Raw genomic sequence first — 25,205 nt, 5'->3', positions numbered from 1 at the left:
TACGGTCAACAAAAGTCAACACTTTTCGCCTCAAAGGGCATTTTCATATATTCATGTTTAAAATTATAAAAACCGTAAAATTTGGGACGGGTCGTTACATTGGATAATTGGGATTTGGGAAGACCTGTAGGTTTCAAGAAGATGGGAGAAAATCCCAAATTAATTTTCTTGGAAACGATGGCGAAGGTTGTTGGAAGCCAAGCCACCGCCCATGGATTTTCTGAATCTGATTTCTCATTCAACCAAACAGCCTTTGATTGTGCCTCCATCGTTCTTGTTTCCTCTTCCTCACTTTTGCATAAAACTCCTCTTCAAATTTTATTCGAGAAATTCTTAATCTTGAACGGTGAATCAATGATTCTATCAACCATCTGCAATTTCATTTTAATCCACCGGTATACCACCGCAGGCGGTGGTCAAATCCAGTGACGTTTCTTGTGTTAAGTTGTTGCTGACATGTATTAAATTCTACAGATGGCAAAATTCTAGTGGAACGTATCACCACTCAGCAATGCCAGCTGGTGGTACTGTACTACCGTATAATTCTCCCACAAGTTGATGTTGCAAAGATTTGAAAAATCCTTGTGGATTATAATCTGATTAGGTCATAGAAAAGACACATGAATGAGCAAGAGGACTAACTTTTAGCACTTGGAGTGATTACCTTCCTACTTAGTGTTGATTGTATTAATTAGCTTTGTATCAATTGTATTAGGGATCAATCATATGAATCTTCCTATAATATTTGTATATTGTAACCTTGGAAATTATGGATCAAGGAAATATTAAGAAGTACTCGTACTACAGAGGGCCGGTCACCCTATTTTTGTGATAACCAAGCAGCTCTCCATGGTGCTGCCAATCCCGCGTTTCATGAACGAAAAAGAGACATTGAGTTTTTTATTTTTTTTAACAAACAATATTATCTACACTAAAGCGGTGAGAGAGTGTCCTCATAAGGGATAGCAATAACATGGCTCTAATTCGTCTTTGGCAAGAGTTGAAACTAAAACCTCTCACAAGTGAAGAGGAAAACCACTAGACCGTAGTACTAAGTGGCAACAAGAGACATTGAGTTTGATTGCCATTTTGTTCGAGATAAGATTATGGAAGGAAAGATCGTCACCAGCTTTGTTCCATCCACATCATAGTTTGATGACATTTTTACCAAGGCCTTAGGCAAGAAATGCTTTTGTTCTTTGTTAGGAAAATTGGCGTTCATGATATTCACTCTCCAACTTGAGGAGTGTTGAGAAAGTCAACAATCACAACATATTTACCTAGGTTAGAATCCAATCAACGTTGATATAGGAAAATATGCTGGAATGAATACCTCCTTAGTTAGTGTTGATTGTGATAACCAAGCAGCCCTCCACTCCATAGGACAAAGAGAAACTGTTACCACGTGCGACATAGGTCAAAAATGCAAAGAGCAAACTCAACTGTCCATTGTTTATCCGAACCACCATCATACAAATTTGAAGTATATACAAAATGTATATGACATATATACATACAATACATATATATAGTAGTCCTGTCTTAGACTAGAGATATATGAGATGACTAGTTCCATAAAGTAGTAGGCAATAAGCCTCATGCTGTATGTACACCGCTTCCACTTCCAAGCCATGTAACGGCAATGCTAAAACTTGCAAAGCTCCTCCACCACAAAGGCTTTCACATAGCTTTTGTTAACACAGAGTACAACCACAAGCGCTTTCTTAAATTTCTTGGCCCCAGCTCCCTCGATGGCTTGCCTGACTTCCGGTATGAAACAATCCCAGATGGCCTTTCAGATACCAATCCCCGCCAAGAGTTCCCTTTGCTTCAAGAGTCCATCAGAAAGAACTTCTTGGCTCCGTTGCGTAACCTCCTCAAGAAACTGAATGACAGTAATCCTCCAGTGACTTGTATGGTTTCAGATGGTTTTGTGACATCGACCATCACAGCTGCTAAAGAGCTTGGAATTCCTATCGTAGTCCTCCTTCCTTTTGCTGCAGCCGGCTTCATGGGCTCTAAACAATATCCTATTTTGGTGGAAAAAGGACTTGCACCTTTGAAAGGTGAGAAGCTGAAGCACTTCTGCTTGTAAGATTTTTTGCGTAAGTGCTTTTATTATAAATTTGTACATAATTTATCAAAAATCCAACTGGTTTTATTCATGAATCCAAAACACCCTTCTACATAATCATAAGCACTTTTAAGTTTTTCTTCGAAATATAGTCGGAAGTGCTTTTGGTTGTTAGAAAGTGCATTTAGCTTTGTCAGAAGCATTCCATAGAGGCCCTAAATACTCCTTTTGCCAATTTATCATTAAACAAAATATTGATGAGATTAATTTTCCTTTACTTGGATGTTGTGTTGTAGATGAGAGCTGCTTGACAAAAGGATTTTTGGAGATGGTAATAGATTGGGTTCCAGGAATGAAGGGTATCGGTTTGAGGGATCTATTGAAAGCTTTGTTTTTGCCTACTCACGTTTTCTGTTTTGTGCTCCTCCAGATTTTAGCTGCTGAACGTTTGTATCGACGAGGATTCTTGGTGAATCTCAGTATAGGTGGCTACCTCTGAGGGTACGATCCTTACCTACACTACTGTATTTTACTTATGCTTTGATGTCGCGTGTGAAATGGGTTCATTCCCGCTCACCAGCGCACTCTTGTATTTAGGCACTTTTAGGTTTAAATTTATTCACTTTTTCCACTTCACTACACTTTATGGCTTCGTCACATTCCAGGTGTCGGCCAGCATAGCTCAATTCGGAGTCCTAGTAGACATTCCAGGTCGGGATGTGTCACATGATTTAAAGGTTAAGGTCACATGCCAAAACTGTACTTAGAGTCACCTTATGATATCGCACGCGAGTCATTGACTCTGAATGATCAAGTGACTTAACCACTAGACTTCTGATGCGTCTAGCGATAAACGTTAAATAAAGCCCCTATTGAGAGGCAAACCAAGTTTCTAATTTTTTTCCTTATTCTCTTTAAGTTTTTTATTTTATGTTTCTAGATGTTTTTAATTTCTTAAGCTTTATTTTACTTTAGTTTGTTTTCAATTGTTTCAAAAAGAACAAAAAACAAAAATAAAAATAGAAAACCTTGAAAAATCCAAAAATATTTTGTTTTACTTTGCTTCTTTCCTAATTAGTTCTAGCTTAATTTTGTGTACTTTTCCGTTTTTAATTTTCAAACACACTTGGTTCAACAATTGATGAGGGCTTGAGAAACATGCTAAAATTGGGTTGGTAAAACATGCTAAAAATTTTGGGCTTTTGCAGGTGGTAGACAAAACATACAAGATGATCCTATTTTCAGCTACTTGCACGTGCAGAAAAGTAAAATTGGATAATGCATCCAGTAGCAAGTCTTGTGAAATCCCATCCCCGGAATTTCACCATTCATTACGTATCTCGAATTTTAAATTCGTATTTCGCGATTACGTTATCTTTATTAGTTAATTTTAATTCCGTTAATTTTAAGTTTAGTAATTGATTAGTTATCGAGTTGGAAGTTTCTTAATCAATCGTTATCTTTCGTTGATATTTCGAAGTTACAACTAGTGTTTTTAAATAAATCTCGAATCCACGAACGCATAGGCGAAAGCCGTTTGCGAGTACGAATTATAACGGTATAGTTGCTGACGTTTGAAGTTATAAACTATAGATTGTGGGAATTGTTTAATTTCCACATGTGAATTAAAAGTTAAGTTAGTTTAAAAATAATAATAATAATATAAAAAAAAGAAAAAGAAAGGATCAATCAGATGGTTTGGGGGGGGGGGGGGGAGCTAGAAAAGGCGAACTAAAGGAAAAAAAGGGGACACTTTTTCTTTCTTCCCCATTTGGTGAACTGTGTGCACCACCAAACCGTTTTCAAACAGGCCATTTCAGGTAAGTTCCTCCAATTCTTAGCTGATTCTCCTATCTCCTTCACCTGTAACTTGCTTAAATATCTTCTCCCTTCCCTCTCTACCAAAAATCAAGGGTTTTTAAGGTCTAATTTGGGTAGAACTCCATAGGAGACCCCGGGGGTTCTCGACGACGAATTGTCGTTCCGGAGAGTATCACCACTAACCATCACCCTTAATCAACTTCCCTTGGACCCAGGAACAGCCCCCAACTGGTGGTTGGGGCGTTGGAACACCAAGGAAACCGAAGTGAAGAACACCCACCTTAGGGTTCGTTGGGTGTGAGCCAATTTGATGGCCTTCCAGGCCAAATTGGACTCGGCCACAGGTATAAAGTTTACTCTGCTTGTTGAAATCTTTATTCCTGTAAAATTTGAGAATTTTTGGAGAAAGTCAAATTTTCCGATGTGTGACATTCGATTTATGAAAATGTTGTTGGTTGAGTATTTTATCGATAAGGTCCGCCACTTGATTATGCTAACAATTGACGATCTTACAGTGTATTGACACTAATTTTAGTATGCTATGGTAGATATTGTTTAAGGACCTTAGGGACTTACAAGTGAAAATCTAGTGATTGGATATTACGGAATAAGTGACGCAAGATCATGGACCCTACCTTAGAATGATAGTTCGATTCCTCATTAAATGTTGTTGTGGGAGATATATGAGAGTTTTAAGTATGTGAATTATCGAAGGAAATATAAATGTGGTTTGTACCTTGTTAGGCGGTGATAGAACGTGATGCCTTAAGTCTTGTGTTTGAGTGCGTTAGTGTGAATCTTAGATGAGTGATTCTAATCTATGTGTTATGGTTATTGCTTTGAAATCTTTTGTGCTAATAAACTTTGTGGTTACACTATGGATTCTTAAAATAGTTCTGATGCTAAATAATTGTTGCTATTAAGTTGTCGTCGATCTACTTATGAAACATTAGGTGACTTGGATATTTGAACTGTGATGGATTGTGTTTTGGGATATATATGTAATGGTTGATAAAAATGATGGATTGTGTTTTGGGATATATATGTGATGGTTGATAAAAATGATGGATTGTGTTTTGGAATATATATTTGATGGTTTGATAGAAATGAAGGATTGTAAATGACCATTACCCTAGTGTCATGGGGTTAGGTGACACTAAGTTTGCATCACGTAGCAGTGGTCCTGGATGGTCCTACTTAGTTAATCCGCATTAGGGGACCATACTATTTGTGGATTGCGCTTGGTTAATCCGCGTTGGGCGATCCTTATATCCTAGGTATGGCCATACACATTTAAAGGTGATCATGCTTGGTGAATCCGCATTGGGTGATCACCTTCCAATAGTTATAGGAGTGACTCTGCTTGGTTAATCCGCATTGGGGGGTCACTACCTATTTGGTTATTTTCGCAGGGGTGACTCTGCTTGGTTAATCCACATTGGGGGTCACTACCTACTTGGTTACTTTCTTAGGGTTGGCTTTGCTTGGTTGATCCGCTTTGGGGGGCCACTTCTTATTTGGTTACTTGCGTAGGCTTCGGCCGAACGACGTCTCTCTAACTCTAGTTTTGAATATATCTGTGAATGTGGCTTTGAGAACTTTGAGTTTTGATTTAGAAAACTCGTTGGATGTATTTGTGACTCCTTCGGAGGTTGCAAGGTTTGGTAGCGATTTCTTATAAATGATTTATATTCAAAGTTTATAATTGTGAATGATGGTTGGTTTTATTATTAGTATCATATACTTTGTATTATTTATCGCTCACACAAGCTTCGTAGCTTATCCGGGTTGTTGTTTGCCCGGTGCACCATTTCGATGGTGTAGGCACTGATCTTATAGGTAACAAGTCTAAGTAGCTTCGAGAGGTTCGTAGGTGGGGTAGCGGTACAGTTATAAGAGATTTGGAGTGCTAGGTTACCCCTATCCTATCTTGTACTTTATCTTTGGGACTTTCTTTTGAGCACCTCAATCTTGTTCTTAGTAAAGCAAAGATTATGCTTCTTTTTGGGATGTACATATTTGTAAATATTTTTTGGAGAACTTAGAGACCTTCATATTATTTTGGTTTATCAGTTAAAGTATTTTATTCCGTAACTTATACCGTATTCAACGGACGTTATTTTCCTTGTCACGTGTCGATTCTCGACGTATGTTGGGATTGGGGCGTGACAATTTTTGTGGTATCAGAGCTTAGGTTCAAGGTTTCATACCTTAACCTTAGAGTGAGGAAACCTTGGGAAGGTTGGGTTGTGAACCTTGACTAGGTCCGTGAATTCGTCTCTCGAATGTTGATTATATGCTTATGTTGAATTCTTCTTGCATCAGACATTATGACGACCCCACACGATACTACTCAGCAGTTTGGGGATGATGTTCCCGATGAAGGCACTTCTACTTCTGGTCAGGAGGCTAGCCATGATTATGATGGACCCGATGGAGCTTTCCGGGCCATCGAGGATTTGACACAGTTAATGCAGGCTCACGTTCAAGCGGCTTCTAGTAAGGAGAAGCCTTTGTATGGGGAGTTCTGTACCCATAAGTTGTCTTCCTTTGATGGTAGTGTCGATCCATGGGCGGCTGAGTCCTAGATCAATCAGATCGCCAGAATTTTCACAGTATTGCATTGCTCATCTGGGGAGCAGGTTGATCTTGCAGCGTATATGTTGACAGGTGAGGCCTACGAGTGGTGGCAGATCACTCGTCCATTATTAGTAGCTTAGGGACTTCTTACTTGGGAGCGGTTTCAGACCGCATTCTTTGAGCAATATTTCCCAGAGTCATTCCGAGACGAGTTAGAGGCTGAGTTTTCCACTGTTGAGCCGATACAGTGGCTGATTTTATGGCTCGTTTTACCGTTTCTCCCAGCCTCTTCCTGAAGATAAGAAAACGAAGAAACTTATTAGGAGGTTCAAGCCTAGTATCAGAGATCTATTATCCGTCTAGGGATTGCTTTCTTACGCCCAGGCGATTGATCGTGCACGCACAGCTAAGATTAATGAGGAGCGCAATGCACGAGAGGGTGGAGAACAGAGGAAGAGGGCCCAGTCAGATGGTCAATTATCTAATGCGTTTTCGAGTAGATTCCGGAAGCGCTAGGGACCATTATTTGGTGGTTTATAGGGATCGTCCCATAGGGGATATCAGGGCACTTCTCATGGAAACTTACATGCTACTTCTAGGGAAGGCTCCCAGCATTCAGCTGGGGCGAGTTATCAGGGCCGTTTCCGTGGGGGTACCTAGAGCGCGTTCAGACGTGGACCCCAGACTTCTTCTAGAGGTTGTTCACAAAGTTTTTCCAGAGGATCTCATGGGCCACATAAGACACTTTCACGGATTTGTGCTCACTACGGACATCACCACCATGGAGCATGTAGAGATGGTACTAGAACCTGTTATCAGTGTGGTGAAATGGGTCACTTCATTCGTGATTGTCCCCAGATTACTGCTAGTGGTACTGGCATACCATATGCTACTGTTGGGGGTTCAGTAGCATCTTCGGTGCAGAGTAGGCCTACTAGAGCATCTTCAGTCTCGGGCCAGCTGAGGATTGGGCAGCAAAGGGCAGGACAGTAGAGAGGTAGATAGTTTGGTGGAGGTTCTCAGTAAGATGGGGCCCATAGCAGTGGAGCGAAGACGTCTCAGGCAGGTACTCATCGAGTTAGCAGAGTTTATGCATTATCTACTATGGAGGTCGAGGCGGAGCCGAACACAGTTACAGGTACTATTCATTTTGATTCACTCCCCGCTAAAGTATTATTTGACCCTGGGGCCGAGAACTCATTTATATCAAATAATTTTGTGAAGTCTTTGGATAAACCTATAGAGATGATAGATGTGACGTACTCTATTTCCTCACCTTTTTCGGGACCTTATGTCGTTAAAAAAGTAGTTCGATCGTGTGAGGCTCGTGTGGGTCAGGGTGAGATAACAATGGATTTGATGATTATTCCGATGCGAGATTTAGATGTCATTGTTGGCATGGATTACTTACCCTTGTATCGCGTGAATTTTGATTGCTTTGAGAAAGTGGTGACTTTTTTACCACTTGGTAAACCTCAGTTTTAGTTTGTTGGAGATCGTAAACCTATTCTAGCACCAGTAATGATATCAGCCACTAAGGCTAGACGACTTATGAAACATGGATGTCAGGGTTATCTAGCTCATGTCATGGTCGTTGATCAAGGAAACAGTAAGGTTGACGCCATCCCAATATTTAAGGAGTTTCCTGATGTGTTTCCAATTGAATTGCCTGGCTTGCCCCCAGTGAGGGAAATTGAGTTCACCATTGATCTTATGCCAGGGACCACACCTATTTCTAAGGCTCTATATCGAATGGCACCTTTTAAACTTAGGGAGCTTAAGGTACAGTTACAGGAGTTGTTGGATAAAGGTTTAATTCGCCCTAGTGTTTCACCATGGGGTGCTCCTATTCTGTTTGTGAAGAAAAAAGACGGATCTATGTGGTTGTGCATTGATTATCGTGAGGTTAATAAGGTGATAGTCCGAAATAAGTACCCTTTACTGAGGATTGATGACTTGTTTGATCAACTGCAAGGTGCTCAATATTTTAGTAAGTTAGATTTAAGAACTGGTTATCATCAGTTGAGGATCCGAGAAGAAGATATAGCAAAGACAGCTTTTCGGACTCGCTATGGTCATTATGAGTTCTTCGTTTTACCGTTTGGTCTGACTAATGCCCCTACTGCGTTCATGAACTTGATGAATAGGGTGTTCCGACTGTTTATTGATAAGTTTGTGGTGGTGTTCATTGATGACATTCTGATTTATTCACGGAGTGCCACTGAACATGAGGAACATCTAAGACCTGTTTTGCAGATGATGCGAGATCATAGGTTGTATGCTAAGTTTAGCAAATGTGAGTTTTGGTTGGAAAGTGTTAAATTCCTTGGCCATGTGATTTCGAGGGATGGTATTCAGGTGGATCCTACCAAGGTGGAGGCAGTTGTCGGTTGGAGTCGACCTACCACGGTGACTAAGATTCGGAGTTTTCTGGGCTTAGCTGGATATTATCGCAGATTTATTAAAGGTTTTTCATCGTTAGCACTTCCTCTGACGAAACTGACAAGGAAGGATACTCCTTTTGTTTGGAATGATGAATGTGAGGTTAGTTTTGAGGAGCTAAAGAAGAGACTCGTCTCTGCACCTGTTCTTACGCTTCCATTTGGTTTTGGAGGTTTTGTAGTATACACTGATACGTCCCATAAAGGATTAGGTTGCGTTCTGATGCAGCACGGTAAGGTTATGGCTTATGATTCTCGCCAACTTAAGCCGCATGAACTTAATTATCCCACTCATGATTTAGAACTAGCTGTTGTGGTTTATGCATTAAAGCTTTAGCGACATTATCTGTATGGGGAGTCTTGTGAGATTTATACCGATCATAAGAGCCTCAAGTATATTTTCACCCAACGAGAGCTAAACTTGCTACAAAGACGTTGGTTATAGTTGGTGAAAGGTTATGATTGTCATATTCTTTATCATCCTGGTAAGGCAAATGTAGTTGTTGATGCTTTGAGTCAGAAACACTTAACTAGTGTTGCAGCTTTTTCACTTCAGGTTGGTCAGTTAGCGGAGGATCTTAAGCGAATGGAGATTAAACCGATTAATCAGGGTTGAGATCCTCTCCTCGCAGCCCTTACGGTACAACCTTCGTTAATTAATCGGATTCAAGCAACCCAAAGTGAAGACTCAGAGTTAGTTCGGATCATGGAAGGAGTATGAACAGGTACTCGGCCCGATTTTACCATTTTTGACAGTGCTGTACTTTGTTACAGGACTCGACTTTGTGTTCCGAATGTTAAAAACCTACGGAGAGAGGTCATGGAGAAGGCTCATACTTCCCATTTTTCCGTCCACCTTGGGAGCACAAAGATGTATCGAGATCTTCGTGATAATTTCTGGTGGGGAAATATGAAAAAAGAGATTGCCGAGTTCATCGCACATTGCTTGACTTGTCAACAAGTTAAGGCAGAGCATCAGCGACCTACAAGTTTACTTCAGTCACTCCCTATTCCTGAGTGGAAGTGGGAGCACATTACCATGGATTTTGTAACAGGCTTACCGAAAACTCGTGATGGGCATGATTCCATTTGGGTGATCGTCGATCGATTGACGAAATCTGCTCATTTTATTGTTGTTGAGAAAACTTATACTCTTGAGCGACTTGCAAGACTATTTTTAGATGTGATTATTAAGTTGCATAGAGTTCCAGTATCCATCATTTCCGATCGTGATCCTCGTTTCACTTCTCGTTTTTGGGGTAGCCTTCATAATGCTATGGGGACTAAGTTGAGTTTTAGCACAGCTTTTCATCCTCAAACCGATGGTCAGTCAGAACGCACCATTCAGACGTTGGAGGATATGCTTCGAGCTTGCATACTTGATTTGAAAGGTAATTGGGATAAGCAGATATCTTTGATTGAATTTGCTTATAATAATAGCTACCAGGCTAGTATTAAGATGGCACCATATGAGGCACTTTATGGAAGAAAGTGTAGGTCTCTTTTATACTGGGACGAAGTAGGAGAACGTCAATTATTGGGACAAGAGTTAATACAGATTGCAGCAGAAAAGATTTCTATGATCCGTGCACATCTATTAGCCGCTCAGAGTAGACAACGGAGTTATGCTAATCCTCACAGATGTGAGGTGACGTTCGATATTGGAGAATATGCTACGGGTTTCACCTATGAAAGGCGTTTTTAGATTTGGACGTAAAGGGAAGCTTAGTCCAAGGTACATTGGACCATTTAAGGTATTGGAGAGAGTGGGCGAAGTTGCCTATCGCCTTGCACTACCTCCAAAGTTGTCTCACATTCACCCAGTATTCCACGTATCCTCACTCCGGAGGTATTGTAGTGATCCTTCTCATGTCATTTTTTATGAGCCTATTCAGGTTAAGGAAAATCTCAGTTATGAGGAGTACCCCATTGAAATTATTGATCAGAGAGAGAAAGCTCTCCGCACCAAGACTATTTCATTGGTGCGCATGTTATGGAATAATCATGGTGTGGAGGAGTCAACTTGGGAACCAGAGATTGAGATGCGCCAAGATTATCCCCATATATTTGACTCAGATGCGTTGAGTTTAGGGGACTAAACTCTTTTTAAGGGGGGAAGGATGTGAAATCCCATCCTCGGAATTTCACCATTCATTACGTATCTCGAATTTTAAATTCGTATTTCGCGATTACGTTATCTTTATTAGTTAATTTTAATTCCATTATTTAAGTTTAGTAATTGATTAGTTATCGAGTTGGAAGTTTCTTAATCAATCGTTATCTTTCGTTGATATTTGGAAGTTACAACTAGTATTTTTAAATAGATCTCAAACCCACGAATGCATAGGCGAAAGCCATTTGCGAGTTCGAATTATAACGGTATAGTTGCTGATGTTTAAGTTGTGAACTATAGATTGTGGGAATTGTTTAATTTCCACATGTGGATTAAAAGTTAAGTTGGTTTAAAAATAAATAAATAATAATATAAAAAAAAGAAAAGATCAATCAAATGGTTTTTGTGGGGGGGGGGGGAGCTAGAAAAGGCGAACTAAAGGAAAAAAAGGGGACACTTTTTCTTTCTTCCCTATTTGGTGAACTGTGTGCACCACCAAACCGTTTTCAAACCAGCCATTTCATGTAAGTTCCTCAAATTCTCAGCTGATTCTCCTATCTCCTTCACCTGTAACTTGCTTAAATATCTTCTCCCTTCCCTCTCTACCAAAAATCAAGGGTTATTAAGGTCTAATTCGGATAGAACTCCATAGGAGAACCCGGGGGTTCTCAACGACGAATTGTCATTCCGGAGAGTATCACCACTAACCATCATCCTTAATCAACTTCCCTTGGACCCAAGAACAGGACCTAACTGGTGGTTGGGGCGTTGGAACACCAAGGAAACCGAAGTGAAGAACACCCACCTTAGGGTTCGTTGGGTGTGAGCCAATTTGAGGGCCTTCCCGGCCAAATTGGACTCGACCACAGGTATAAAGTTTACTCTACTTGTTGAAATCTTTATTCTTGTAAAATTTGAGAATTTTTAGAGAAAGTCAAATTTTCCGGTGTGTGACATTCGATTTATGAAAATGTTGTTGGTTGAGTATTTTATCGATAAGGTCCGCCACTTGATAACGCTAACAATTGACGATCTTACAGTGTATTGACACTAATTTTAGTATGCTATGGTAGATATTGTTTAAGGACCTTAGGGACTTACAAGTGAAAATCTAGTGATTAGATATTACGGAATAAGTGACGTAAGATCATGGACCCTACCTTAGAATGATAGTTCGATTCCTCATTAAATGTTGTTGTGGGAGATATATGAGAGTTTTAAGTATGTGAATTATCGAAGGAAATATAAATGTGGTTTGTACCTTGTTAGGTGGTGATAGAACGTGATGCCTTGACTCTCGTTTTTGAGTGCGTTAGTGTGGATCTCAGGTGAGTGATTCTAATAAACTTTGTGGTTACACTATGGATTTTTAAAATAGTTCTGATGCTAAATAATTGTTGCTATTAAGTTGTCGTCGATCTACTTATGAAACATTAGGTGACTTGGATATTTGAACTGTGATGGATTGTGTTTTGGGATATATATGTAGGTTGATAAAAATGATGGATTGTGTTTTGGGATATATATGTGATGGTTGATAAAAATGATGGATTATGTTTTGGAATATATATTTGATGGTTTGATAGAAATGAAGGATTGTAAAGGACCATTACCCTAGTGTCATGGGGTTAGGTGACACTAAGTCTGCATCACGTAGCAATGGTCCTGGATGGTCCTGCTTGGTTAATCCGCGTTAAGGGACCATACTATTTGCGGATCGCGCTTGGTTAATCTGCGTTGGGCGATCCTTATATCCTAGGTATATACACATTTAAAGGTGATCATGCTTGGTTAATCCGCATTGGGTGATCACCTTCCAATAGTTATAGGAGTGACTCTGCTTGGTTAATCGGCATTGGGGGGTCACTACCTATTTGGTTATTTTCTCAGGGGTGACTCTGCTTGGTTAATCCGCATTGGGGGGTCACTACCTACTTGGTTACTTTCTTAGGGGTGGCTTTGCTTGGTTGATCCGCTTTGGGGGGCCACTTCCTATTTGGTTACTTGTGTAGGCTTCAGCCGAACGACGTCTCTCTAACTATGTTTTGAATATATCTGTGAATGTGGCTTTGAGAACTCTGAGTTTTGATTTAGAAAACTCGTTGGATGTATGTGTGACTCATTCGGAGGTTGCAAGGTTTGGTAGTGATTTCTTATAAATGATTTATATTCAAGGTTTATAATTGTGAATGATGGTTGGTTTTATTATTAGTATCATATACTTTGTATTATTTATCGCTCACACAAGCTTCGTAGCTTATCTGGGTTGTTGTTTGCTCGGTGCACCATTTCGATGGTGTAGGCACTGATCTTACAGGTAACAAGTCTGAGTAGCTTCGAGAGGTTCGTAGGTGGGGTAGCGGTACAGTTATCAGAGATTTGGAGTGCTAGGTTACCCCTATCCTATCTTGTACTTTATCTTTGGGACTTTCTTTTGAGCACCTCAATCTTGTTCTTAGTAAAGCAAAGATTATGCTTCTTTTTGGGATGTACATATTTGTAAATATTTTGTGGAGAACTTAGCCACCTTCATATTATTTTGGTTTATCAATTAAAGTATTTTATTCTGTAACTTATACCGTATTCAACGGACATTATTTTCCTTTTCACGTGTCGATTCTCGACGTATGTTGGGATCGGGCGTGACAAGTCTGCCTTATTATCAACCACATGAGTTCTACATTATCAATTGGCAGAGAATTTAAAGCAGTTAAAGTGACAGAAATTTCATGCAAGCATAGTCAAAGCAAACAAATTGTTATGGGGTCCTATCCTAGCATGCAAATTCTATGTCCTAAGGTGGGCTAGGTCTTATGTGGTTGCTAAGCTTTATTCGCATGGGGCTGTGGAGATTAAAAATCCTCATGAGTTCAAGGTAGGTCACATGCCTGAACTGTACTTAGTGTCACGTCTATTACACAAGTCATTGACTCTAAATGATCAAGTGACTTAACCACTAGACTTCTGCTGCATCTATTACCCAAGTTTCCAATTCTTTCCTTATTTTCTTTAAGTTTTGTTTTATGTTTATAGATATTTTTAATTTCTTAAACTTTATTTTATTTTAGTTTGTTTTCAACAGTTTCAAAAAAAAAAGGAAAATAGAAAACCTTGAAAAATCCAAAAATATATATATTTTTTATTTTTAAATTTGTTTCTTTCCTAATTAGTTCTAGTTTAATTTTGTGTCTTACATTCCGTTTTTAATTTTCAAACACACTTGGTTCAAAAATTAATGAGTGCTTGTGAACATACTGTGATGTGTAAAACTGGGTTGGTAATACATGTTATGGATTAAAAAATTTGGGCTTTTGCGTAGTAGACAAAACATACAAACAGTAAAGTTGGATCTTGCATCCAGCAACAAGTCTATCTTATCATCAACCACATCAGTTCCACATTATCAATTGGCAGAGAATTTAAAGCAGTTAAAGCGACATAAATTTCACACAAGCATAGTCAAAAGCAAACAAATTGTTATGTGGTCCTATCCTAGCATGCATATTCTATGTCTCTAAGCTGGGTGGGTGGGGCCTTATGTGGTTACTAAGATTCATTCTTATGGGGATGTGGAGATTAAAAAAGAGGTTAGTGGTCATGAGTTAATGGTCACAGGTTGGAAATGTATTTGGAATCATCCTATGATATTGCACGCGAGTCATTGACTCTGATGAATTTAGTGGCTTAACAACTAAAATTTTGCTGCGTCTATCTATATACGTTAAATAAAGCGCTTATTGTGAGGCTACCCAGTTTTCCAACACTTTCAAAAAAATAAAAAATAGAAAACCTTGATATAAATGTTTTGTTTTTACCTTTTTCTTTCCTAATTAGTTTTAGTTTAATTTTGTGCCTTACATTCTGTTTTTAATTTTGTCCTAAACCCTGTTGTGTAAAACTGGGTTGGCAAAGCTTGCTATGGATTAAAAAACTTGGGCTTTTGCAGGTAGTAGACAAAACATACAAGATGGTCCTATTTTCAGCCATAATGAACGTACATAAAAGTAAAATTGGATCATGCATCCAAGCAACAAGTCTACCTATCATCAACCACATTAGTCATACATTATCAATTGACAGAGAATTTAAAGTAGTTAAAGTGACATAAATTTCCTAGCATGCAAATTCTATGTCTCAAAGGTGGGCTGGGCCTTATGTGTTTACTAAGGTTTATGCGATGGGGCTGTGAAGATTAAAATTGAGGTTACAGGTCATGATTTCAAGGTTAATGGTTGCAGGTTGGAACCATACTTGGAGTCACCCTATGATACTAGCATGCGAGTCATTGACTCTGAAGAATTTAGTGACTTCTGCTGCATCCAGCTATAAACGTTAGATAAAGCGCTAATTGGGAGGCAACCTAATTTTCTAAACCTTTCCTTACTTTCTTTATGTTTTAAGTTTTTAATTTTAAGTTTCTAGATGCTTTTAATTTCTTAAGCTTTATTTAATTTTCAACAGTTTCAAAAGAAAAAAAAAACCTTGAAAAATCTAGAAATATTTTATTTTTACTTCGTTTCTTTCATAATTAGTTCTAGTTTAAATTTTATATCTTACATTCTATTTTTAATTTAAAAAAACATTCATGAGTACCTGTGAACATACTGTGCTGTGTAAAACTGAGTTGGTAAAACAAGCTAGGGAGTAAAAAAATTGGGCTTTTGCAGTTAACAGACAAAAGATACAAGGTGACCCTATTTTCAGTTACAGTGCACATAAAGAAAAGTAAAACTGGATCCTGCATCCAGCATCAACCACATCAATTTTACGTTATCATTGGCAGAGAATTTAAGGCAGTTAAAAGCAACAAAAATTTCATGCAAACATAATCAAAATCAAACAAATTGTTATGTGGTCCTATCCCTAGCATGCAAATTCTACGTGTCTCTAAGGTGGGTCCTTATGTGGTTACTGAGATTTATTCACATGCAGATGTGGAGATTATTAAAAATGAGCTTAACGGTCATGAGTTCAAGGTTAATGGCCAGGTTGGAAATGTACTTGGACTCCTATGGTAGCACGTGAGTCATTGACTTTAAAGGATCCAGTGGCTTAAACACAGGATTTCTGCTGCGTCTAACTATAGACGTAAAATAAAAAGCTTATTGGGATTTAACTCAATTTTCTAACTCTTTCCCTACTATCTTTTAAGTTTTTTTTATTTTTTTATTTTAAGTTTCTAGATGCTTCAAATGACGGTTCTATTTTCAGCTACGAATGTACATAAAGAAAAGTAAAACTGGATCCTGCATCCAGCAGCAAGTCTACATTATCATCAACCACATCAGTCTACATTATCAATTGGCAGAGAATTTAAAGCAGTTAAAATCGACAGAAATTTCATGGAAGCATAGTCAAAGCAAACAAATAGTTATTGAGGGGGATTTTAGAAAGCATACCAGAACAATTCTGATGAAGTTTCTGCATTTGGATCCACTCACTCCACTCAACTCACTCCCACCCCATAAATTATACACCACTTTGAAATTCCTAGATACACTTTCCTACAGATCGGGGGTCCAAATGCAGAAATGTCCACTACGCTAGTCCGGTTAGTCCAAAGTTTCATCATCTTTACATTTTTGCTGGATTCATGCATAAACTTTCAGTTAGGATTTCATACGAGTTCAACATTTTTGCAATAGGGATGCATGTTTTTTTTTCCTCCGAATCCAGAATTGTAATTTAATACGAGTTCAACATTTTATCTTTTATGGCCACTGCTCTGAAATTTCTTACCATGCTCTTTTAAATTTAAATGGACAAATGTATGGCAGTGTACAGAAAATATGACCAAATAAACTCAGAAAGGTCTGGGCACAACAATGGCTTCTGTTGTGACATGAAACCAATACCAAAAATTGTAATTCAAACTAAAATTGAAAAACCAAAATGTAAACAAAAGATCCTTTGGCTGCTGTTGGAGCAATTGTGCAAACCTCATATATAAACATCAAAATATAAGTATCAAATTCTTTGGATAGCCTATTATAAAAATAAAAAACATGTAGGTAAATCGAATAAGAGTAAATTCAAACCTTCTCACTGGTCTATGTGGCAGATCTGGCACATTTTTTTTACATTCCGCAGCATCTTTCCTGAATAACGATGATTATAATGTCTCGAATTAGTTCATTTGTAAACGAAAGCTACTAGAAAACGAATCAAACATTTGAAAACATAAACATGGAAAGAGATATGTCAGATTGTAAGAAAATGTCACAAACCTAGGACATTCTTTTCTGGTGAGGTTATGGACATCCCTGAGGCGCTGGTCAATGATTCGGCCCAACCTCCCCCCCCCCCCCCCTCCCCCAAATTCTCGGACCTTTTCCAAAATTTCAAAGAAAATAAATGCAAACGAAGAACATAAATTAAGAAAAATTACGTTAAATTTACATCCTGGGGTTCTGCTACTTCTCTTACCTTGGAAATTTGAAGGCCTAACGAGAGCTGGATTGTTCTATTTTGATCCCATTTCGATCACCTTCAATACGAAATCACCATCAAACAACAGAAATCAAAAAATCAAAAACCCCAAATTAAAATTTGAATGAAAGCAGAAAAACTCATGATCTAGAACAGGAAGAACAATAAGAAAACGTCCGAAAATCTGAAACAATGGAAACCCAGAACACTCGAAATTTAAAAAAAAAAAAAACGAAAGATCGAAAGAAACCCACAAACCTTGAAGAGAAATCAAGGGACTCGATTAAAGTAAGGCAAATAACAAAGCTTTGAATCTTTAAACTCCCGAGAGAGAAATGAATGGCATAGGAAGCCGCTCTCTCTCTCTCTCAATCAGATTCAAATTGGGAGAGAAGGGCATGTGCTCGTCTCGTTTTGAATAACGGCTACTAATTCCTGACCGTCGGATCTTCATACTACCGAAAAGTCTAGATGGTCTGTCTCTAACGGCTATCTCGCTTTTGTGCTCCGTGCCCTATTTATTATTTCAAATGTTTTTTTATGGTTTTTTGTTTTATTAGTTGGGCCTGGGCCTGGGCCTTGACCTTTTTGTATCTATTGGTTTCCAACTTTACCCACAAAAATCCAACAAGGAAAAATAATAATTTTACCAAAAAAAAAAAAAGAAACTTTATAAAAAAAAAGTCTTACATAGTTTCAAACCTAGAATGTCACGTGCAATAATAATTTTTTCAATCAATATAAATGATTTAATCATTTGAGCTACAAGTCCCATTGTACTATTTTCCTTTACTTCTTCTGTGTAGCAATGAGTAAGGTGAAAATGAAAAGGGTAGTGCGCCACACATCCATTTTTACTTCTCAAGCACCCTTCTTAATTTTCATTTGTTTGATTGAATGAGTTGAAAAAAAATTAATAGCAAAAAATTAACAAGGTTGAACATTGGATGTGTTTTTTCTTTTCTTTTTTTTAATTTTTTTTTAATGTGTGGACATGTTTCTCTTGATTCAAGTTATTGTGTAGGATGGATCGGTCACAAGAATTCGAATGCATAAATAATTGTTTATCATTACGTATGGTCGAAGCCTTTTTCATGGAAGCTAGACATTATGGTTTATTTGCCTTGATAGGAAGATATTGGGAGGGTAGGCATTTGAACTGTCACATAACTAGAAGAAAAGTTTAAAGAAACGAATTAAAGTAGTTTTTTTTCATTTTCATTTTTATTTTTTTAAATATTGTTCCCTGATTAATTACATTAACACCCCCTGAGGTTTATCGAGTTTTCACAAAATCTCTTTATGTTTAAGACATTACACTAACACCCTCCAGATTTTGATTCACTTTCAAATAACTCCTTTCAGTCAAAATTTTGGCAATGAAATGACAAGTTTACCCTATAACTAATTTCATAAACAATAAAGAATTATATTAGAAAAAGTAAATATCACAAAAAAAAAAAAAATCAGTAAAAAGAGGGTTGGTGGAGCAACCACCCTGATCTCGAGCCCATTTCAACACCCGCTTCTTTGTGGCGCAGCTCGACCTTGGACTGCCAGTTTCCACCGTCACCATTTTTGAGAGAAACCCAGAAATTCTAACACCAAATTTTTCATCAAAGTTGGGGTTTTTGATCAATTTGAACAAAACTCAGATGAGATTATATGCAAATTTTCAGAAACAGAGAAGAACCCAAAATCTAGAACTCTTCTCGCCGTAGTGGAATGGTCAATTGATGGCTCTTTCTTTCTTGATAGATATATGACTTCTGCTTGGGGGAGGAGTTGAAGGACCTGGGCAGCGGGCAGGCATGGGGAGAGGAAGGGATGGAGGTGGGCTGCGGGGAGGAAGTTCTCAATATTATAATTATTTTTTATGTTTAATTTATTCTTTTATTGTTTAAAATTATTTTTAATGAATTTATTCTTTTAGTGTTTAATTTATTTATTTTAAATATTTTTTTTTTCTAATATTTTTTTTGTTGTTGTTTAAATAATTAGTTATAAGGGTAAAGTTGTCAATTTATTAGCAAAATTTTGACTAAAGGGGTTATATGTAAGTAAATTGAAACTTAAGAGTGTTAGTGTAATGTTTTAAACGTGAAAGGGTTTTGTAAAAACTCGATAAATCTCAAGAGGTGTTGGTATTATTAACCCTACTGTTCACCCACTACACTAGTAAAAATTTAACAAAACTGTTGGAGTTTTTTATTTTATTTTTTTAATACATACTGTTCACCCTCAGTGCGTTGCTTGTATATGCAAGCAAACCCACGTGATTGCATGATAAAAATTGAACAGTGTTGATTTAAACGAGTGTATCGTACTCGTATTTAGAGGATCATCTCATTTTACGATGGGTAGACCCAAAAGAAATTAAAAAGTTGAATTAATTAAAAAATTTGAGTGTATCGCACTTTTATCAGTGACGAATCTAGGATTCCAACTTTAGAGATTTTTAGTATAGTATAAAAGTTACTATAATGTTAGGATAGAAGAGAGTGCTAGCTTTCAAATCTATATAAGCAGAATCGACTCGTTTATAAAAATTTGAGTTGCACCAATATTCCAAGAAATTCGTAGAACTTACCCAAAATATAGAGTTCCTTCATTTTTGTTTCCAGGGAAAATTGGAGGCGAGTTGCCTTGAGTTCTTCCTTTGATTGTTTTCTAATGATGAACATATGTGTGTTGTGTTTTATAGCATTAACTTTATGCATTAGAATTGAGGGGTTAATTACACTAACATCTCTTGAGGTTTATCGAGTTTTCACAAACCCTCTCATGTTTGAAATATTACACTAACACTCCTTTAGGTTTTAATTCACTTTCAAATAGCCCCTTCACTCAAAATTCTACTATCAAATTCACCACTTTACCCTTATAATTAATTATGCAAACGTTAAAAAAGTCTTTATAATTATATATAGAAAAAAATATAAAAAATATAAAAAAAAAACAATAAAAATAGAAAAACCACCACTCCATGAAATCTCCTCCCTTCGACTCCATTGCTAGTCTACAACCCTAGCCACCCTCGGACCCTCCTTTGTGTGTTTTCCCAAAACCACCACTCCAACTTCGACCACAAATTCAAACTCTAAACATGAAGAACAACCACCCCTCGCTGATAAAGCTGATATAACGGGACAAGAAGACGTCAACAATCCAGTGAAAAAAGCCGATCTTGCTTCGTGGGTCAAATTAGATTTGTGGCCAGCCACTATGCATCGCTTAGCCGTTGCGGATCAAATCGATTCATTTCAGACCATCACGTTCACGTTGTGGATTCTGATTTGTTGCGTCAACTGTGTTCATAACCGTTTTCCCAATTTTCAGATCCAGCACTCTAACATCTCTGAATTTGACTCCATCTTCCATTTACACCTCATCTCTCCCTCTCCCTATCTCTCTCTCTCTCTCTCTCTCTCTCTCTCTCTCTCTCTCTATGAACCTGTTCGAAATTTTTGTTGGATTCTTTTGGAACGTTGTTTAAGCGTTTAAGTTGATGATTTCATATGGCGCAAATTGTATAACATAAGGTAGAACTAAACGTAGATGTAAAACGTTTAGAAACTAAACTGTACAAAAATTTAGAGTTCAAAGAGAATAAATATTTTGTGCAAGATAATTGGGTCACAGCCTCCACTTTGTGATGAAGAACTACAACAATAGTAATCTTTTTTATGTTTAATGTATTTTTAGTGACAATTTTTAATGTTTAATATATTTTTTAATATTGTCATTTTCTATATAATTGTAAGGATTTCTTTATTGTTAATTAAGTAATTAGTTATAAGGGTAAAGTTGTCAATATATTAGAAGAATTTTGACTGAAGGGGTTACTGTGAAAGTGAAATAAAAAGTGAAGGGGGGTGTTAGTGTAACGTCTCAAACGTGAGGAGGTTTGTGAAAACTCGATAAACCTCAGGAGATGTTAGTGTAATTAACCCTAGAATTGAGTAAGAGGTTGGGTATTTTACCCATTGGTTGTATTGATGTTTTAACTTTATGCGAAATTGAAATATTAGGTTTGTGAAGCTAATTCATCCGTTACTAGGTTTGCTTTACTATATATTTGTCGAATTTAGTGACAACATTAATCAATAACTTTTTACAAGAAAAGATAGAGTGATTTCATTAATAAGAACTAAAGAGATACAGAGGGTAACAAATGAGTACAACTTCTAACTAGTGACCAATTTCTTAATCTGAAAAGAAATCCACATAACCATCTCAAGCACCAAGAGCAACCAGTACATATCTGGAAAACCATCACTAACTTAAAATCCTATATTAGTTGCAACGTCTTTACCTTTTGAACATGTTCTTTCTGTTTATTATTACCACTAGCCTACTACTGCCAAACTTTAAATATGTTCTTAAAAATATGGAAATGTTGTGACATATGTTCTAATACATATTATGAATGTGTAAATCCTAATCAGAGATAGATTAGGAATCCTTTAGGATCTAGAAGATCTTTCCTAAAATACTTTGTATTACTTGAAGAGCAAGTTTCCGTCCTCCTTATTATTATCATTAGAGGCACAAGAACTGAGGAATTAACATACAATTCCTGAAGTCTATTATCCACTCTCTTTCTCTCCATGCTGCACCTCTCAGTTAAATATAGGCCACAACACGTTATCACCACGCTCCTACTGCTGCGCTTAAGGAATCTGACGTAGAAATTATTTGTCTTCAACTAGGGGAGTATTACGTTTCAATTATTCTTAATTGATTAAATTTTGATTTTTTTTATTGATTCATATAGTTTTATCGATTCCATTTATTTATTTATTTTTTTGTGTTGAACGTGATACAAGCTTTGGAGATGGAAAGCCGAAATTGAAGACAAAACCCGTTCACAATATTCATCATGCAATCCAGGTTCTTCTAAAACAACAGTGTTTATCTTTATATTTTTTCAGCCTTGATTGCATGACCCTTCACCATAATGCATGACCCAACTTTACATTTTACGAATTTTAGATTCTACATAAATTGTATATGCATTATAATCATAATATTGCTATTATGTGAATTAAATATGTGTGAATAAAGAAAAAAAAAAGAAAAAAGGGATTTTGAAACCCTAGAACTCGTAATGGGCTTAGACGCCCTAGTCTACTTTAGCCTAGGCTTGATTTACAAATCCCCAACTTGAGCATGCAACTCACGCTGGAGCCGTTGAGCCGAAGCTCACGCTAAGCCAGATACAAGGGTCCCGAATGAATTGTCGTTCACATCTTCTTCTCTATCCACCTTATCGCCTTTGTGCAATTTTATGTCGAGATATATGATCTCCAAAAACATAAACGACTTGCAGTCGTTTCCAGGTGAGACCCACAATTTCTCGATGACCTGAAGTCGTCGCAGTGGTGAAAGCAAACGACTAGATGTCGTCCGATCTCCTCCTCAAGATTTCTTCAAATTCTCAATGGAATTTAGAGTTTTTAATACTCCAAAATTGTTTGGAACACCATCCCAACGAAACCTCGACAACATCTGCCCGGAAATTGCCGTCTTCAATAGCGTTGTGCCTTGTTTTGTCGACGGCAGCACACCCAACCATCGATGGGGTGTCTTCAACCCGACTCGAGGCCTTGGGCCTCCATATTTGTGCTCATCCCACTATAACCCTAGCCCACATCTTGGGCCTAGGGCTTGGTTCCTATTCTTTTTGGGCCCTCAGTTATTTGGGCCAGGTTTTGACAACATACCCCAAGAAAAAAAAAACAAAAAAAAGGCAGTAAGCCCAGTTTGGCTCTCCTACCCGTTTTGTGCTTTTTCCAGCCCACTTGTTTTCTCCCATGGACCTGTAGTCCAACCCACATGTGAGAAAAATATTTTTCTTTCTGAGACTATTTAGTTTAGCCCATATGAAACCTTAAACCCTATTGTCAGGATTTAGTTTTTACTTTTTCTTTCTTAACTCATATTTGGGTCCGGGTTTTATTAACCCAGCTGATTAAAATAATATTTTGGACTTGAAGTTCCATACTTTTAAGGCCTTTTCCTAAAACTTTCACACAAAAGTCCCGAAGCTATGACTCACTATCAAATGGAAGTACCTCACTGCTGAGGACTCCATGGCTCTATGACTCGTTATGGACCATTTACGTCCATGAATAGGTACAATTATGAAGTTTATATCCGATCGAATTTTGACTGGAAGACAATCTTTCTCGTCATTCTATATCTAAATTGCTCCTGAAGTAGCAGTATAGAGAACAGAAGTTTATCAAATCCTTGGATTTGATTACTAACACACTTGTGAGAGAAAGGTACCCCAGCAATTCGGCTGGGAGGTACTGACCGGTATAAACCCAGTTTTCGGCTGGAGTTTACTGAATGGTGGTACCCTACTTTGGTAGGGATACACCGACATGCATGCTCTACTTTGGTAGAGGTGCACCGAAGGGCATGCTTTGCTTCGGCAGAGGTGTGCCGAACGGTATTGCTCTTCGACAGAAGCCTATTGAACAGACATCTATTGAACCCAAGTCTGGGTCTGTCTCTCTCTCTCTCATAATCTAATTTCAAGTTTGTTTTACAACATATGGTAGAATCAGGGTTTGCCAAAAGGTGGTATCACGCTTGAAGCATGATCCTTGGCACCTAAGACCTAAAACTTCAAGAATAAGGAATAGTATTCCCGAACCTCAACCCTGCAGAATCCGTTTTGACGGAATCGATCATTGGTCATGCATTTTTCTGTGCCTTTACATATGTTATTGAGGAGTACCATTCCCGCAGTCAATCCGTAAGACTAATTTTGCTCCACCTAACATATTTGGAAGAGAGAAATTTGACATGGATGGCTTATTGGCTGAACCCCCTTGTATATTTGGTTTACTTTGTGAACAATTTATTTTGTTCTTGGATTTAAGATTGGTGTTTGGATGTCACTATTATTCTCAAATAAGAGTTAATTAACGAAAATACCACATGTGACTAATACAATTAACTCATGCTTAGGTATGCTTTGTGGAGAAGTTAGCTGTCTAGTTCTATGCTAACTTCATGCCTAATCATTCCTTAATAACTCTTTCAGGCTTATCCAACCTGAGTGTGGGGCATGGCATTGCCCTATGTTGTCCAATGGCAATAATTTTACCATATAATGGGAAGCCTTATACTCACTTCGTTCTTGAATAACGCTCTTTTGAGCTTTAAGGATATTTGAGAGAACTATTACCATATTGAAACCAATCTAGAAAATGGAGTAAAATTCCTTTGCACTTCCAATGATTATAGCCAGAAGCGTATTCTAGGAATGCTTAACGAGTAGATTACACCCATTCAGGCCCACTATGTGGCTAGCCAGAAGCCCGATATTCCAAAGGAATTTTCACTTTGAATGTACGATTGGGATTATCTAGGATGATCTGTGATGCGCCGTTTTGGGCATCATTTTACCAGAAGTAAAAACATTATATCTGGAAGCGTACTATGCCTTAGTACCTTCCATCTTTTCTACAAAGAATTCAAGTGGACATTTGTGGACTAATTCAACCATCATGCAGACCATTTAGATACTTTATGGTATTGGTTGATGTTTCTACTCGTTTGTCACACGTGTGGCTATTGTCCACAAGCAATCTTCTCTACACTGGTGGCTCAGATTAACAAGATCAGGGCTGGCCACCCTGATTATCTGATCAAATCAATTCGATTGGATAAGTTGGAGAATTTACATCGAAAACTTTCAATGGATATTGTATGTCGGTTAGGTTTTGAA

At 37.7% G+C, this 25,205-nt stretch overlaps 1 protein-coding gene and 1 long non-coding RNA gene across 2 annotated transcripts; one reads left to right on the top strand and one right to left on the bottom strand.

The window, feature by feature from the left end:
* The first annotated feature begins 1,642 nt into the window (after window positions 1–1,642).
* Window positions 1,643–6,483, top strand: LOC126611785 (7-deoxyloganetin glucosyltransferase-like). The gene is made up of 4 exons (XM_050280146.1): window positions 1,643–2,066; window positions 2,371–2,405; window positions 2,505–2,559; window positions 6,221–6,483. The coding sequence occupies exons 1-4, from the start codon at window positions 1,643–1,645 to the stop codon at window positions 6,481–6,483; spliced, it is 777 nt and encodes a 258-aa protein (XP_050136103.1).
* Window positions 6,484–16,760: 10,277 nt separating this feature from the next.
* On the bottom strand, window positions 16,761–17,199 carry LOC126609752 (uncharacterized). The gene is made up of 2 exons (XR_007618263.1): window positions 17,137–17,199; window positions 16,761–17,014 (listed from the first exon to the last, which is right to left on the bottom strand). It is a non-coding gene; the product is annotated as an uncharacterized LOC126609752 (long non-coding RNA).
* Window positions 17,200–25,205: the final 8,006 nt, after the last annotated feature.

This window comes from Malus sylvestris, chromosome 17 (assembly GCF_916048215.2).
Source record: "Malus sylvestris chromosome 17, drMalSylv7.2, whole genome shotgun sequence".
Lineage (NCBI taxonomy): Eukaryota > Viridiplantae > Streptophyta > Magnoliopsida > Rosales > Rosaceae > Malus > Malus sylvestris.
Note: the sequence above shows the minus strand (reverse complement) of the source record. Positions and strands in the feature narration are given on the sequence as shown.